A 16099-nucleotide genomic window follows, 5' to 3' on the forward strand; every position below is an offset into this window, starting at 1 on the left:
GCACCTTGCGGCAATCGCATAACCCTCTAGCCAGCAGAAGTGCCACAAGAGATGTGCCAACATGGAGGCGCCTCCTTGGAGCGATCAGAGCAAGTAGCCCTTGCATCACGAGTTGCCTTGCAGGTCAGTATGGTGCACAACTTTGGAGGTCACAGGTGATCAACAGCTGTACCAAGTATTAAAACTGCTTGACCTAAGTAGACATCCCTGCCCTGGCTGTCACTGTGTCAGCACCCAGCTGCCGCGAAAGCGCCGCGAATGCCGCCAACGCTCCGTCGCTTCCCCATTGAGTTACGAGTCCGTGCATGGATCTAATGGTGTGGTGCCAGGGAAACTTAAGCAATTGCATGGGAGAGGGAGGTCTGGGCTCGTCGCATATCGCAACCTGCTGGAGGAGCAGTCCGCGGGAGGGGAGGGAGGGGATTGGGCGAGGGGTCGTCGATCGCCCCACCTTGCCCTTCAGAAACCCAGCAAAAAACATGACACGTAGCAAGCGCGCACTTTTGCGGCTGGAGTATCCATGCACGCTTTTATGGATCATACTTAGGCGCGAGGAAGAATCGATCAGCTTGCGGCTGGCCACAGCCTTCGCTGCGCATGAGACCAACCGCCGTCATTCCCGCCATTCTTGAGTGTCGCCTTTTACGCTTGATACGAGCAATCTTCTCCATCTAGCATTTGATACTACCTAGGCCGCTTACTCGTGCATACTTGCCGCGACATAGGGGCTCGCGCCGCGCCTGCTGGTCTTGTAGTTTATGAGCCAAACATGGCAGAATTGTAGTAGAGCGCCTCACAGGCTGGTCTATCTGTTTTGTTGAGACAGAGCCACCTATGGCGCGGCGCCAGCACGTCTGGCAAGCGCACATTACGTTGGTGTTGCTCGCCCAGTTGTTACTTCGACTTCAGGGCAGCTATGGCCTGTATCAGGCTAATGGTAAGCGCCTGCTATGGGCAAGGCGCTTGGCTACCTTCCCAGGCGAATGGTTTGGGTAGGGAGCTAGAGTCCAAGGGTAGGGGAACACTATGGCATTTAAGTTCAAGCTCCTTGCAGCGACTATTAGCTCTGGCATTGGTCAATGGCCCTTCGGCTTCGACCCCTTGTCGAGCGCGCATTTGAAATTCTGTCAACTTCCCGGTGCATCGGCAGACGTCGCAGAGCCAGGAAGCACCGAGTCAGAGGAGCCGTGTGTGTCATTTCGCTCAGACCATGAGGTGCCCATCGTTGCGGACGACGGCTCGTCCCTCGGCTACGTGACGGTCCACAGCGGCGGGGGCGCGCTCCTCGTGTCGGTCGACTCGCCCAAAGCTTCCCCCTTCCACGGCGAACAGCACAACCTTCGCGCCCACTTCACGCGGGCCTTCCCACGCCACTGCGCCATGGCAACAGTCGGCTTGAATGGCAGTGCACCGCTGGAGCATACAGGTGCGGAGCCGGCCCAGCTCTGGGCTCAGTCCCTTGAGCGCTTGGTTAAGCCCGCCTGCGTGTCGTCGGACACAGGTCGTCAGACCCCACCCTCTCCGAGCAGCATCCATCAAACCAGCTGATGAAAACCGGGCGCATTCTCATGCTCATAACTTCCTCTAGTGACGTTCTCTCCGCCAAAGCAGCTTGGTCAGACCCCACCTAGACCCCCCCGTTACGAGTTCACCCGTAACTTTACTAACGTAACCTAATTTCATAGCAGCGGTGCAGAGGCGCGCCGCCTTCCACCCGCCTTCCGCCGACTACTTCCTCGCTTTGCCCGCCCCTCGCCGCAATCTAACACTCGCATAGTCAAATACATTGAGCAAGTCCTGAAACGCTGCCCTCTCTTGTTGCACACGCGACAGATTTGGGTGATCGGTACGTGGCGCGTCTGGACGTGCCGCCGGGGCTGTTCCCCTGCGACCCCGACCGCGGCGAACCCTTCTTCGCCGTGTTCTTCATGGCGCTGGAGGTGGACCTGCAGCCAGTGAGTTTGGCAGCGGCTCCGGTTTCCTAAGTTTCTTAGCTTCTTGCGTTGGGGGCATCTTCACAACTTTGGGCATGTGTGATGGGTCGCAACAAACACTAATTACCGCGCCGGGAGTTAATCTCTGCACTGCTCTGCAGCAACACACGCTTTTCTGACAACCAGCCTGTGCTTCCCGAACCGTGCGACAGACCGTCGGCGCGGCCGTGACAGCCCAGACGGCCGGTGACTGGCTTGGCCTGGTGCCGCCTGGCGTGAGCTGCCCATTCGTCACCGTGTCAGGAGCCTGCAACCCAGATGCCTGCCGCCGCCAGCAGCAGCTGCATGGGGACCGTAAGCAGCCTCTGGCACGCGAGCAGGCGTCGGCGTCGCCAGGTGCCACGGCCGTGGCCGGCGGCACCGCTAGCGGGGCGCACCAGCGCAGGCAGCACCACCTCAGCCCGAGCATTGTACACCTGCCGCCGCCGGCGCCGTCGCGGTCTGGCGCTGCTGGACTCGGCTCGGCGGAGCGCCGTGGCAAGGGCTCAGACACAGACGAGTATGGAGTGGACACCGGAAGCGTCCGCCGCAACCGCCGGAAGCCGCTCAGCGTCAGCGCGCAGGTGTGGCGGGCGGTGGCATCGCTGGCGGCCGCGCTGGTGACCCGCGCCGGCCGGCTCGTGCAGTCAGCGGCGGGCGTGGTCCACTTACAGTGCTTGTACCGCCTGTCGCCGCGCACGTGTGCTCGGCTGGAGCAGGTTGGGGCGGCGGCGCCAGGCATCACCGCCGCCGCCGCGCTGCTGGCCGTGGCGTTAGTTAGCGGGCTGGTGCGGCGGTGCCAGCAGCAGGCGCAGCGGAGGCGCAGCGACGGCCGCGGCGGCCAGCAGACAGGCAAGGCGTCTCCGGCGCCGGCGCCTGCTTCGTCGCCGACGGCGGCGGCGCGGCCGCGGCAGCATTTTACCGCCTGGGCCCCGCGCTCCGCCGCTGTGGCGGTGGCGGCGAGCGTCCGTGGCACGTCAATGCCTGGCGCCGCCGGTGCCGGTGCCGGCATTGGTGGCAGCTTCGCCGACGACAGAGCCGCTGCCTCGCGGCGGTATGGGCGGTCCACATCCGTGAGTGGCGCGGCCGCCGGCGACGGCCTCGCCCGGCGCTCCACTTCCTCCTCCCGAGTGCAGCCTTATCTTCTGGCGGGCGGCAGTCACGGCGTGACCACGTGCGGGACGTCGGGATTCACGGCAGCGGACGTCGCGCCCATCCGCCTGTTGTCGTCGTGCTACCCTTCGCTCGCATCCGCACTCACCGATGGCAGCGATGAGGTTGACATCGCCTGCCGCCTCTTCACCCACCCCGCCGCTGCCGTCCCTCATCGCTCCAAACCTGAGTCCGTCTCCTCAATGTCTTCCTCCTCCTCTGCCGCGTCTGCCGCGACCTCAGCCCCTGGCGCTGGAGCCGCTCGGGCCGCCAAATCAGGAGCGCTGCCGCGGGTGCGTGGCGGCAGCGACTCGGGGCGCGGGCATGGGCCCTCCGCGACGGAGCTGGTGACCAGCCTGCCGACTGACAAGGCCGTGGGGCGCGCCGGCCGCGCCGCCACCTCTTCTGCCGACGGCACCAGTCCGGGCCGGCGCAGGGTGACGTTCAGTGGCACCTTTGCCACTGCGCCGGCCCCGCAGCCCCAGCCCAAGCCGTCCAAGGCGCGCTCACTGATGCGGCTCCCAGACGGTTCCGGCTCCATGCCGGCGTCGCAGCCCTTGCCTGACCTGCAGCTTCAGCAGCAGCAGCCACGCCACAGCAGCGCCGCCACCTGTGCCTCAATCCTGGGCTCGCCGGACCTCTGTGCACTTGAGGTCAAGCCCATCCCGCGCCCTGCACGTGCCGCTGAGCCCGGCCTGAGCCTGCCCCACCAGGACGACGCCCCGCCTGCACAGCTGATGTGGTCGGCGCCGGGTGCCGCGTCAGCAACCGCACGCGTCCTCAAGTGCAGCCCAAACACCCAGACCAGTAACAGTGCGACCGGTCACACCTCTGCGAGGGCAGCAGCGGCAACACCTCCGGCGCCGCTGGCACGCGCGTCTTGCAGCGGCGCACTCCTCAGTGGTGAGACGATGCGGCTGAATAGCAGCGGTGGCGGCGGCGGTGGTGGCCGCGGCTGGGTCGGTCGCAGCATCAGCCTCAAGGCCCTGTCGGCGCCCGCGCCCGCCGCGACAGACGGCCAGGTGGATGCGGAGGCCGCGGCCGGCGCCGACCTGGTGCCGGCCGCCACGGCCTCGGCTGCGCTGCCTGTGCCTCTGCCTCCACCGCCGACCTTCCTCCGCTGGTCGGCTGGCCCCACCCACACCGCCTTGGAGCATGAGAGCGCGTCCGCAGCTGACACCCAGGGCCGACTTCAGGGAGCCGCGGCACGCCGCACGCCGCCTGCCAACCTGCGAAGCGCCCCGCTCTCGCGCGGCGCCGGATCGGCTGGCGCCCAGGCTTACTCTGATAGCCTGGCCGCCGCCGCCGCCGCTGCCGCCACTGCTGCCGGCGGTGGCCGTACAAGCAGCTCTGGCGGCGCCTGCAGCGGCGGACTGCAGCAGCCCCAGCCCCAGCTGCTGCTTAGTGCGCCGCCTACACGCGATCCTGTTGCTTCCGCTGCTGTGGCTGCAGTGCCCCAGACGCGCGCCCGCAGCGGCAGTGGCATGGCCAGGGTAACGTCACTGCAGCTCCCGTCCATGCCGCCACCGCCGCCGCCGCCGGGCTTCCTTCCGCGCCACAGCCTGTCCCTGACGTCCAGGGTCCTGGGGCCCGCCGCCACTGCGCCGCCAACGGCGCTGCCGCCGCCGCCGCCGCCTCTGCAGCAGTCGCCTAGTGTGCCGCTGCCGCTGCCGCCGCCCTCGCTGCTGCTCCGCATGATGTCACAGGAGGCCAAGCGCCAGGCGCCGCCGCCAGGGCTGATCATGTCGCCGCTGCCGCTGCCGCACAGCGGCTCTAGCACGACCTGCAGCTCGGAAGCCATGCCGTGCTGTCGGGCGGAGAGCCACGGCGCCGCTGCCTACCCGCGCCCAGGCGGCTTGACAGATGACCACGATGACTTCGTCCGCAGCCTCAGCTGCGGCAGCGCCTGCAATGCTCGCGGACTGCCTTCGCCGATGCCGGCGCCCGCGCAGGCGGGCGGCGCGCCGGGCGCCGGCCGGCCGAGCATGGGCTCCCCGGCAGGCAGCGATGACGCAAGCTGCGGCGGTAGTGGCGGTGCTGGCACCAGCGGCAGCAGTGGCGCAGCGAGTCCTGAGAGTGACAGTCCTGCGTGCCGCAACCGCAACGACTGTGATTCACCTGTGGGTCCCGTTGTCCCAGCTGTGACTGTGGCCTGGGACGCAGTGGCCAAGACTGAGGCAGGCGCCCCGTTGCAGTCTGGCCATTTGCCGACGCCGTTTGCGGCAGCCGCCAAGCCTCTGCCCAGTGTGCGTCTTGGCCCCTCGGCTGCGGAGCTGGACTCGCCATTTGGCAGCCCGCGCGCCGTGCGTCGCGCTGCGCCCCACGCCGGAGGACTCAGAGCCGCGGCCGCCGGCAAGCTGGCAGCTGCTGCGGTGGCAGTCGCAGAGAGCCAGGCAGGCAAAGCGCGTGTGGCAGCATCTGCTTTTGCCGGCATGCAGACCGCTTTGCAAGCTGCTGCGGACGCGCGCACCAGCTGCGACCTTGGCAGCACCGTCCAAGCAGACCTCGCGCCGCCCTTTGCGCCCTCGCCGGTGCGCACACTGGCTCCGCAGCCGCGCACGTTGCGCTTCACCGGCGCAGACAGCACTGGCGGCTGCAGCAGTAGCTGCACCAGCAGCAGCTGCGGCGTCGCAGCCAACTCTCTCTCCTTCCGCATCCCGTTGCACCCATGCGCATCGACCGGCGCGGACGCCGCTGACGCGGTGGCGACCCCGGTGCTACGTGGCGCGCGCCGCTGGTCCCTGACCGGGGTTGGAGGCACCGCCTCCGCCACCTTAGAGGAGCAGGTGCTGCTGGAGGCACAGCCGCTGCAGCAGCAGGCTGATTCAGGGGTGGAGGCTGGCAACCAACTCCACCTGCCCCACCCTCCGGTTCATGCATCTGCCAAGGTAGCTTTGCCGCTACCTCCGCCGCCATTCCTGCGGCCCCTGCCCCTGCCCGTGCCGAAGCAGCGCCCGTAGCTGGGGTCCTGGAACTGTGTGGTCAGTGCCTAGGTGCCGCACAAATTTGGAAGAATGACGCCGTGGAGCTCTGAGGCGGACGTCAGACATGCACGGCATCCGTGGGTGCATCGAAAGGAGGTATACTGGAGGTGCATGTGCGCAAGGCCCCAGAGGGCCGAAGCCAAGCACCGTATTAGCCTTAGTCCGATGAATCACCAGCCCTGCTGCGTGAAGTCTCGGGGTGCTAGGACCGACCACGACGCGGAGCAAGCTTCAGCAACTGCAAGTAACGTACACACGAGCCGCACGGCATACATACAAAGCCCCTGTTGTTTCTTACCCTTGCTCTGCCGAAGTGTATGTGTTGGTGTGGTGTGTGTGCGCGCGCCAGGATTGCGTTGTCCAGTTGTTGCAGCGATTGCATTGTGGGTTGTTTGACATTGTTGTTGCAAACAGCGGATCCAAATGGTGCACAATTGCGACGGAAGTAGGCTGCGCCCCTACTTGTGCGCTTAGATTCTTCATGCATGGAGTACTCGCACCCTTTCCCCAGTTTCCCAGCAACATGAAATGGGTACAGCCGCCTGGTGACATACGCGCCGAGGGCACAGTATCTGTAAGAAGTGAGGACATTCTATTAGACAATGAGAACAGGAACTAGGGACACTAATATTAAGGAGCGAATCGTGGATAGCCGTGGATAGGTGCAGGATTGTTTGAGGGGGCTACGGCAGGGAGGGCTATGCTTAGCGGTCCACGGGGCCGAGGCATGGGCGCCCTGTGGTAGGGTCATGTAGTCTGCTTTCATGCTTCGTACGACAACCGCGTGTGCTGGACCGCGGCATTGCATCCTAGAACCCCAACCTGGTGAATCTGCGGTGTCATGTTGCATCATGCTAAGAGTGTTCGGGCCTGATACACGGCCACTCATATGCTTACCCCGTACGTGTCGACCATGCTTCATTGGGCGGATAACGTGTGTAGGCTCGCACGAATAGGCCAGGGTGCAATGTCCGTCCCTTAAGGTTGAGCAGGAAGGCTAAAGTGTGATGTGCGTGCATGCTTCTAGGGCGGCTGGCAGCTTAACGAGGCCGCATGTTTGCAAGTATCTCCCTGGTTCCTCCCATCGTGCGTAACTCCAAACAAAGCTGCTCGTACTTAGCACTTTGAACGATTGCATTGAAGCCTTGATGCTAAAGTGTGTGCGGTGTATGCGACGGCCAGGCAGGTGGAGAGACTGGCATAGTTCGTTGCAGTAATCGAGATGCATTCATAGCATACCTGCCATAGGCGGCCTATCACGCGGGGCAGAAGCCTTGATGAATGTGGACGGTCCCTCATGCGTCAATACATTCACAACTTGCCGCACCTGGAGTGCTGCCATCATTTTCCGCCGTGTAGTAGTTCATCTAATGCTTTATCGGACTTTAGGGTTGCAGGCCGCGCCGCAATGGTTGTTAATTGCCCTGCTGCGCTACATATCGGTAATGAGGATTGGTTGCGGTGCGCACGAGGGCCGTTTGTACTCAAGCGGCCATCCTGATGTACAGCCATAGGGCGCTGGGAGCCTGCCCTGCGTTGGTGTTTGGCGTGGTTGTGCACACGTGGTGGCCGCCTTGTGTGGAGCTGTCGGCGGGCAGGCTGTCCCTGGCTGTACCAGGTGAGGGCGCTTTCTCCTGGGCGAGACCGTACGTGCCGCTTGGAAGCGTTGTCCCTGCCTGTTGGTGCAGCGGTGCTTTAGGAGGTCTGCTTAAGAGGGTGGCGCCTACGCACACGCGCATCGATGTCCCTTTGGCTGTGCCTATCGTATTGTTCTGCTTATTGTGCCATATACATATAGCGCTGCCTTGCCATAAGACATAAGCCTGACGTACTGATGTCACACCTCCGGGTCCGGGCGGCAGTCCTGGATGGCTGTAATGGTGTCATGGCTGTTATTAGAGACGTGTCACTCTGACGAGCGCCTACGAGCGCGAGCACAACCCTGATCCGTTATCTAGCAGTATAGGTGCACCCTTAATACCGTAGATAGCTAAGGCCAGGGATACTCTCCCCTGGTTGGGGGGCAGCGTTTCCCCGCTCCCTCTGAGGCCCCGCGTGTTGCGCTGCTCATCAAGTTATGGCTTGCACCACTCATGGCTTGCACACCAAGTAGGCATCTTAAGAGGGGCACGGTCGCATGACCCGCCAGGGCGGCCGCTATTGAGTGGTACAGGATATCCACTTGATGAGGAAGGAAATCAACCCGCTGCAGCCGCCCGCCTCAGGGCAACCCGGAAGCAACTGGACCCCGCTCCGAGTGTGATACATATTTATAAGGGATTACTGTTTGCAAGTAATTGCTTGGGCACTGTAGCTGCTGAAGGTGAGGAGCGCTTCCCAAGTTCCCATGCCGCTCAATTGCTCATCGGGTTCTGCAGGAAACTTGAATCGTGGACATTGCTTTTTAATAATTGTAGACGTAGCTTTATGAGCTTCTTCTTTCGTCACCATAATTGAACAAAGCTGCCGCCGTGACGCCGACCTCTCGAATTCTTGCATTGTCATCAAGCCCCATTCAAGCTGTTCGACATTGACTCTATACAACGGCGCGCTCCTTACTGAAGCCCCTCGCAAACTTTGCGCGCTGTGCGCGCGCGCGTTTGGTGAACAAGTTGTTGTAGCCAGCGTGTTCTCAGGGACCACTCATAGACACGGGCGCTACAACAAGCATACGATGACAGTCGCGGCACCGCCGGCTAGCTCGGCGGCGGCGGTCGCAGCACCCGAGCCATCGGCATCGCCTTCCTGCGTGGAGCGGGCCCCTCAAGCAGACAAAGCGTGGGAGTGGTTTAGAAGCATGGGCGCACCAAAGTATCACGTGGCGCCGATGGTGGACCAGGTAGGTGGGTTTGGGGTGGCTTTCCGACGGCTGCGTCTGGGCCCTCCCACGAGGCCTTCCCCTGGGTTCGCTCGCGGCTGTCGGGGGCTCACTCTTGTGGCTGGGCGCATTCACCAACGCGTGGCGTTCTGCCCTAGCGCGCTTTTGCATATCTCGTGGCGTTCTGCGCTAGCGCGCTATTGCATGCCTCCTCCCGGGGCCTGCTAGCTGCCGCCTGAACGGCTGCGCCGCGTGCGCGCCTGCCCCCGCCCTCCCGGCGCGCCACCGCAGTCCGAGTTGCCGTTCCGCATGCTGTGCCGTAATCACGGCGCCACGTGCGCCTACACGCCCATGCTGCACGCGCGCATCTTCACGCAAGACAAGAAGTACAGGTGTGCAGCCGTGGGCCGCCGCTGAGCAGCTGAATGACGGACCGGCGACTCCGGGGCAAGCGAGGGCCAAGAACACGGGTGGCCTGGCCGCCTGGGTCTGTGTGTGGTGGTGGAGCGAAAGAAGCTGGCGCAAGAGCAAGATTACCTAGCATAGGCAGCTGTAGCCATAATTGCGCAAGCGGTCAGTGGCCTGGGCTCCACGGCGCCGCGGCTGGACCGCCTACCTGCCGCGTCACCGAAATTCGCCTGGTACGCAGGGAGGAGATGCTGACGACATGCACAGAGGACCGGCCGCTGTTTGTGCAGTTTTGCTCCAACGAGCCGCAGGTGTGTCGGTTGTACTGGGTGGCCACGATTTCGGTAGTGTAGGCAAGGAGCCGGGCACCTGCTGCGGCGCGCCGCCACTGATGACCCCGGCGGCGCGCCTGATACCCATCGCTGCCCTTTCATACGCTGAATGTCTAAACACGCGTGCTGCCGCTGTCCTTGCTGCTGCTGCCGCTGCTGCGCAGCACCTGCTCAAGGCGGCGCGCATGGTGGAGGCGATGGGCATCTGCGACGCCATCGACATCAACTTCGGCTGCCCGCAGCGCATCGCCAAGCGGGGCGGCTACGGCGCGTTCCTAATGGATGACCTACCCAAGGTGGAGGCCATGGTGCGGGGCCTGGCGCAGGTGAGGGGGAGAGGGCGGTGAGGTTTGTAAATGCCAGCCCAAACTAAAGCAAACCAAGCCAAACTAGCGGAGCACAGGCAGAGGCGACAGTTGCAGGGAGGGAGAGGAGAGGGGGATTGTACGCCCGAGCACAACGAATTAGGTCCCAATAGCCAAGGAATCTGGCGAGAGGGGGAGGGGGTTAGAGAGAAAGGAGGGGAGGTTTGTATGCCCGAGCATAGCGCTGGTGAGAGTGATGGCGCACGCGCACGAGAGATACATGAGGGGTTATTTGCCCGCGCCCAACGAACGCCAAACGGGGCCCGCGCGCACAAAGAAGGGAGAGTCAGGGAGGGCGTGACCGGGCGTGAGGGAGAGGGGACAGGTAAAGGTATGGGCGGTGCTAGGGGTGGTATGCTGTGGGGCTGGAGAGGGAGTGGTTGAAGGCTGCATGTTGGTCGCAGGGGTGGAGGTGGCAAGCTGGCGTGCGTAAAGCCCCGGAATCGGTGGAGCGCGGGCTAGGCTTGAGCTCACCAACACGGGCGCGCACAGCGCCGCACACAATTACACACACGCACACACCTGGCCCACGTGCGCTTCTTCTGCCACGGCCGTACCACCCAGGGCCTGCGCATCCCCGTCACGGCCAAGATCCGCATCTTCCCCGACCTGGCCAAGACGGTGGAGTACGCGCGCATGGTGGAGCGCGCCGGCGCATGGCTGGTGGCGGTGCACGGCCGGCTGCGGGAGCAGAAGGTGCGGCGGGAGGAGGGCAGGGAAGGGGGGAGGCAGGGAAGGGGGGAAGGGAGGGAAGGCCGGAGGGAGGGAGGTTTGCTGGGCTCGGGGCAGTGGACCGGGTCGGGCTGCGTGTGGATCGTGTGGGTTGAAAGGGGCGGCACGACAAGGGGCGGCTGCAGCAGGCCCAAGCACAGATTCCAGCACGCTGCCGGCACTCCGACCCTCCTTTGAAGCCCCTTCCGCACGCCGCCCTGCGCAGGACCTGTCCGCCACGCGCGCGGACTGGGACGCCATCCGCGCCGTCAAGGCCGCGCTGTCGGTGCCGGTGCTGGCCAACGGCAACATCCGGCACCTGGGTGACGTGGACGCCTGCCTGGCCTACACCGGCTGCGACGGCGTGCTCAGCGCGGAGGGGTTGCTGGCGGACCCGGCGCTGTTCGCGCCGCGCCGGGAGCCGGTGGCGAGCGGCGACGTGAGTGAGGGTATGCATGGATGGGTGGGTGGGTGGGTGGGTGCGTGGGTGCTTGCCGGAGTGGGAGGAAGGGATGGAGGGAGTGAAGGGGAAGGGAGGTATGCGGCAGGGCTGGGGTAAAGGCGATATGCCGCAGGGGATATGCCAAGCGCATGACCACCCACTCGCCCACCCACCCACCTCACCGCATGCCCCGCTGCAGTACGCCGCGCCGCCTGGCGAGCGGTTAGCTCTGGCGGCCGAGTACCTGGCGCTGGTGGCGGCACACCCAGTGCCGCTGCGTATGGTGCGGGGGCACGTGCACAAGCTGATGTGGGACTGGCTGGCGGAGCACACGGACCTGCGGGAGCGGATCAACCGGGGCGTGCCCAGCCTGGGCCTGTTCACCGAGGTGAGGGTGGGCGCAGTGCCGGAGGGTGGGGCTGAAGGGGGGGGCTGGGGATGAAGGTGGCGCCGTGTGCATGCGAGTCAGTGAACGAGCAAGGGGTCTACGCGGGCTACCGGGTGGGGTTCCATGGCGAGGCAGGGTACCGGGCAGGTCGGAGCTTCGCAGCTCGGTCTCTATGCGAGCATGTCCAGGAGACCATAATGCGCAAGTGCCGCGGCATCATCTGTTGGCACACGCCACTGCTTCCTGCCCCTGCAGACGGTTGAGGAGGTGCGGCGGCGGGCGGAGGCGGCGGGTCGCGACTACCCAGTGCCGGCCATGAGTGCAGCGGAGCTTGCGGCGCTGGACAAGGAGGAGGCCAGGCGGGTGAGTGTGCGCGGGCAGCTTGTTGGGTTGAAGGGGAGGGGAGGGGAGGCGGTGGCAGGCGGTGCTGGCTCCACGCGCCCGGTCGTGCCTGGTCCTACCTGATGCTCCGCATCCGCACTCGTGTACCCAACCGCAGTCTACAATATTTACCCGTCGACCGCACCGTCCGAGCTAGATGTGCTTCCTGAATTCCCCGGGTTTCCCGGATTTCACTGAATTGGGCGTGGAAACGACTTCCCCTTCCTCCCATTTACCCTGCTGTCCTTTCCTGTGGCCAGGCGGCCATCGAGGAGCAGGAGCGCGAGGCGGACGCTCTGGATCGGCTACAGCACCGGCGAGCAGGCGGCGGCTGTGGCGAGTGCGGCGGCGGTGGCGAGGAGGAGGAGGAGGAGCTGGTCATTGACTGGAGCGCGATGGGCATCGAATAGAGGCAATGCAGGGAATGACAGGGTGGTGTACAGGGGGATACGCTTTGCAGGAGCAAAGGCTGCGCGCGTGTGCAAGGACGGGGGCTTGACGCGTGATACCGGGTCAGAATATGTCAATGAGCTGACAGAGTGAGCAAATGCAGGTCTGTGCGCATGAGCGAGGGGAAGTGTATATCATAAGCATTCACCTTACAATCGGAATGGGGCCTAACTGTTCAGGCGGCTGCACGCGTTGTGCACTTATGCGTGGTACCGTGCCTGCTACGTGCCTGCAGCTGGAATCGATAGATAATGACTGCATACCTTGAGGTTTGAAAGACTGATGACTCGTGGGGAGGTACCTTTGAAATGCGCGTCATCTGATTCCGGAGACGCGGAGACGCCTCTCAGTGAGTGCCGTTGTGTTTCGTGAAGATTGACACTCGTAGGCAGGGCCGCAGACGTCTTGTGAACTGCTATGCAAGCACGCTTGAATGCAACGATTTAGCATGTTAAGACGATATTAAATGGTGCGGACGGGGAAGATGGGCGAACGGCACAGGCGCACCGTGGCCGTGTGCCTCTGGATCCGGAGTCGGCCCTTTGAGGGAAGAAGACACCATGTGTTTCAGGACTGTCATGATTGTCGATAAATACTGAACCACCATGCAGCGACCACCATCCAGCGCGAGCGGGCTGTCGAGACCTGCTCCATCGATAACAAGTCAACATCTTGGGCGCAGCTCGGAACAGGGCGACGCAACATTCAAAAGCTCTACAAGCGGCATGTCCAAAGCACTGGAGAACTCTGGCTCAAAGCCTGGAGCCTCCCTGTCGACGACCAGCACTTCTGGCCGCGATGCAGTGTCAGAGAACGCGCGTGATGCTACGTTAAGAGGCCGTGTCGATGCCCTGATGAAAGAGAACCGGTTACTGGGCCGGCTGCTGCAGGACCTCCAGGTGGATACTGCAGCGGAGGCGACGAGCGGGCTTCGCCGGGGTATTGCACGGTGCACTCGGTGACATCGGCAGCCCCCCGCCCCTCTAACGCAGGCTAAGCTTGAGTGCTCAGAGTCAGAGGTTGTCAGCCTTGACACGGAGCTGGGCAAGCGCGAAAGTGACCTGCTGAGGATGGGGGAGCAGCTGACGCAGTGCAAGCAGGAGGCTCAAGACGCGCACTTGCAGCTTGGCAGGTACAGCACCGGCTCCTTGGGCGCAGACGCGTTGTACAGACACTCCGAGCCTCTGCACATTCCGGGCACGTTTGGGTTGCTTTCAGGCCCGTGTGTACCTGTTGTTCAGAATCGCGCCTGGGGTTATAACATACAGGCACACAGGCTCTCTGTTTGTGTTTTTGTAATCACACGCAGTTGCCGGGCGCACGCCACCGAGTTGGAGCAGCAGCTGGTGGACGTGAGCGGCCGACTGGCGGACAAGGAGGCCTCGTGCGAGGCTCTGCAGCGGCGGCTGGCACAGGCGGAGGGCGAGCTACGGAGGCTGCGTGACAGCAGCGTCAGTGGGCAGGACGTCAGGTGCGCGCCGTCGTGTCAATGCAGCCAGCTCCTCAATGCCTTTAGCATGCCGTGTGAGCCACAATTCAAGGCTGCATCGCGATGTCCCCCTCCCTCCACGGCCGTGCTACTACTCACGTTCCACTGCTTTACGGTCTCGGTTTAGTTTAGATTCATTGGTTTCGACTACCCCACCCTGTGCATCCCCCCCCTCGCAGCCAGCAGCTGCAGCGGGTGGAGTCCCTGTATCGGGCCCGTGTGGAGGCGCTGCAGCGCGAGGCGGCCGAGCAGCTGGCGGCGCAGGACGCAGCGGCGCGGCAGCGGCTAGCGGAGGCGCAGGCAGCCACGGCGGCGGCTCTGGCACGCGTGAAGCGCGGCGCGCTGCATGAGGTGCAGCGGGCGGAGGCGTTCCTGGAGTCGCGGGTGAGACGGTAGACCACAGGCCGAAGCGGCAGCATGCTTGCATACGGTACTTGGCGCAGAGTTAGCAAGACACGCACCCTCACTGGCCCGTCAGAAATGGGCCACAATGACTGATGCGGTTTGCTGCAGTCCCAGCACCCAGCCCATTGCCATGAGCGCTAGGCACACGCTCAGCTGAGCGGTGCTCACCCTGCCCCTTCGCCCCCTCCGGCCTCGCTGCAGGTGCGCGATCAGAACCGCGTGCTGGAGCAGCTGCAGAAGCGCTGCCTGGCGCTGGAGGCGAGGGCGGCGGACCTGAAGCCACTGGCGGCGGCGGCGGCCGCGGCGCGGCAGCGAGCAGCGGAGCTGGAGGACTTGCTGGCAGCAGCAGAGGAGGAGGCCGCGGCGGGGGCAGGCGCTGGGTGAGTGGCGGGTGCCGTGTCGTGCAAACGTTGCAGTGCAAGGGCATGTGAATCTGGTTGCCCGTTGACCCTGAATCTCATGTGCGCAGGTGCTGTGGCTCATGTTGTCGCTGCTGTTGCGGCAGCGCCGGTTGTGGTGGTGGCGGCGCCCGCGGTGGAGACGGCCTGCGGCAGGAGGTCACGGAGCTGCAGAAGCGGTGAGCTGGTGGAGATGGAGCACCGGCCACAGCGGCTTGCCTGTGTCGTGAGGGGAGCCGGGAACACATGTATGTGAGCCGAAGGGAACTGGGAAGCATGGTCCATGAATCCCGCACGCATAACCGCACCTGCGGCGCGGCAGGCGCTGCCCGTCGCGCATGGCGTGCCGTCCTGCCCCGATTCACGCCATCGGAAACACTTACCTGAGCTTACCCGGCCCCGCCTTGCCTCCCCAGAATTGTGGGCCTGCGCTCGGACGCGCTGCGGGACTGCGAGGTGGTGGTGCGGCTGCAGACCGACCTGGTGGCGGCGCAGCAGGCCAGCGTGGCGGCGGCGGAGCGGGCGGAGGCGGTGGAGGCGGCCTGCCAGGTGCGGCGCGGCAGCGTACATGCGCAAAAGCTGGCAGCACCTGTATGTGAGCTTGCAGATGTGATTGCAAGTTACAAGGATTGCTTATAAGCCAGGTGTGCGTGTGACCCATCCTCGCAGTCGCTGCGTGCGGAGAATGTTGCGCTGCGGAGACGGCTGCTGACCTCCAGCGGCCGGAGTGACGAGGCCTCCGGCGGGAGCGCCAGCAGCAACACTGGAGACAGGGAGCGGGCGGCAGCACAGGCGACGGCGCTGGCTGCAGTTGAGGCGGAGGCGGCGTGCGCTGAGGCGCTGCGGTCGGCACAGCGCGAGGCGGCGGCGGCGCAGCGGGCGCTGCTGGCGCAGGTGCGGCGCATGCACACGCTCGAGTCCATGCGCCTGGCGGACGTGCGGGTGGGTGGACGGGCTGGGCGGGGGCTGGGTTTGGGCTAGGTTTAGGTGGGTCTGCAGGCATGGTCTGGGGCATGGTCGCCCCTGCGGGCTGCTGCTACTGGGTCTCTGTACCGCATGCCGTAATGGGGTAGGAGGTGATCGGGGACAAGGCTTGGTGCGTGCTGTCGCCGGGCTGCGGGAGTGCTCGTGCAAGTCCCAACCCAGCAGCGTTCGCCGCACCGCAGGAGATGCACCGGCTGGAGCGCAAGGTGGCGTCGCTGATGCCCGGCTATTAAATGTGTGGATGAGCTGTATTGTGATAATACTGCACGCGGGTTTCCAGGGTGGATGCACAGGAGCCTGGGACTGGCGGAGGTGTTGGACTGGATGGGGTACATCTCGCATGGAACTCGGTCACACCATCCTAGACGACATTTGCGAGACCGTTTGTTTATTACTAAAAAGTGTTTTTACTACGCTGG

General features: G+C 64.2%; 3 protein-coding genes across 3 annotated transcripts; all 3 read left to right on the forward strand.

Annotated features, from left to right (window-relative positions):
• Positions 1 to 483: 483 nt before the first annotated feature.
• Positions 484 to 7999, forward strand: CHLRE_12g486950v5 (uncharacterized protein). The gene is made up of 4 exons (XM_043067854.1): positions 484 to 937; positions 1151 to 1426; positions 1834 to 1955; positions 2147 to 7999. Exons 1-4 carry the CDS (start codon positions 835 to 837, stop codon positions 6083 to 6085), a joined length of 4440 nt encoding a protein of 1479 aa, XP_042918081.1. The 5' UTR covers positions 484 to 834; the 3' UTR covers positions 6086 to 7999.
• Positions 8000 to 8183: 184 nt separating this feature from the next.
• On the forward strand, positions 8184 to 13003 carry CHLRE_12g486900v5 (uncharacterized protein). The gene is made up of 9 exons (XM_043067853.1): positions 8184 to 8948; positions 9219 to 9319; positions 9577 to 9646; positions 9832 to 9993; positions 10597 to 10728; positions 10970 to 11182; positions 11385 to 11573; positions 11829 to 11936; positions 12215 to 13003. The coding sequence occupies exons 1-9, from the start codon at positions 8907 to 8909 to the stop codon at positions 12362 to 12364; spliced, it is 1167 nt and encodes a 388-aa protein (XP_042918082.1). The 5' UTR covers positions 8184 to 8906; the 3' UTR covers positions 12365 to 13003.
• Positions 13004 to 13093: 90 nt separating this feature from the next.
• On the forward strand, positions 13094 to 16055 carry CHLRE_12g486851v5 (uncharacterized protein). Its single transcript, XM_043067852.1, has 9 exons — positions 13094 to 13303; positions 13397 to 13536; positions 13714 to 13875; positions 14073 to 14277; positions 14500 to 14678; positions 14768 to 14875; positions 15113 to 15245; positions 15366 to 15638; positions 15863 to 16055. Exons 1-9 carry the CDS (start codon positions 13130 to 13132, stop codon positions 15911 to 15913), a joined length of 1425 nt encoding a protein of 474 aa, XP_042918083.1. The 5' UTR covers positions 13094 to 13129; the 3' UTR covers positions 15914 to 16055.
• Positions 16056 to 16099: the final 44 nt, after the last annotated feature.

Source organism: Chlamydomonas reinhardtii, chromosome 12, assembly GCF_000002595.2.
Source record: "Chlamydomonas reinhardtii strain CC-503 cw92 mt+ chromosome 12, whole genome shotgun sequence".
In the NCBI taxonomy this organism is placed as follows: domain Eukaryota; kingdom Viridiplantae; phylum Chlorophyta; class Chlorophyceae; order Chlamydomonadales; family Chlamydomonadaceae; genus Chlamydomonas; species Chlamydomonas reinhardtii.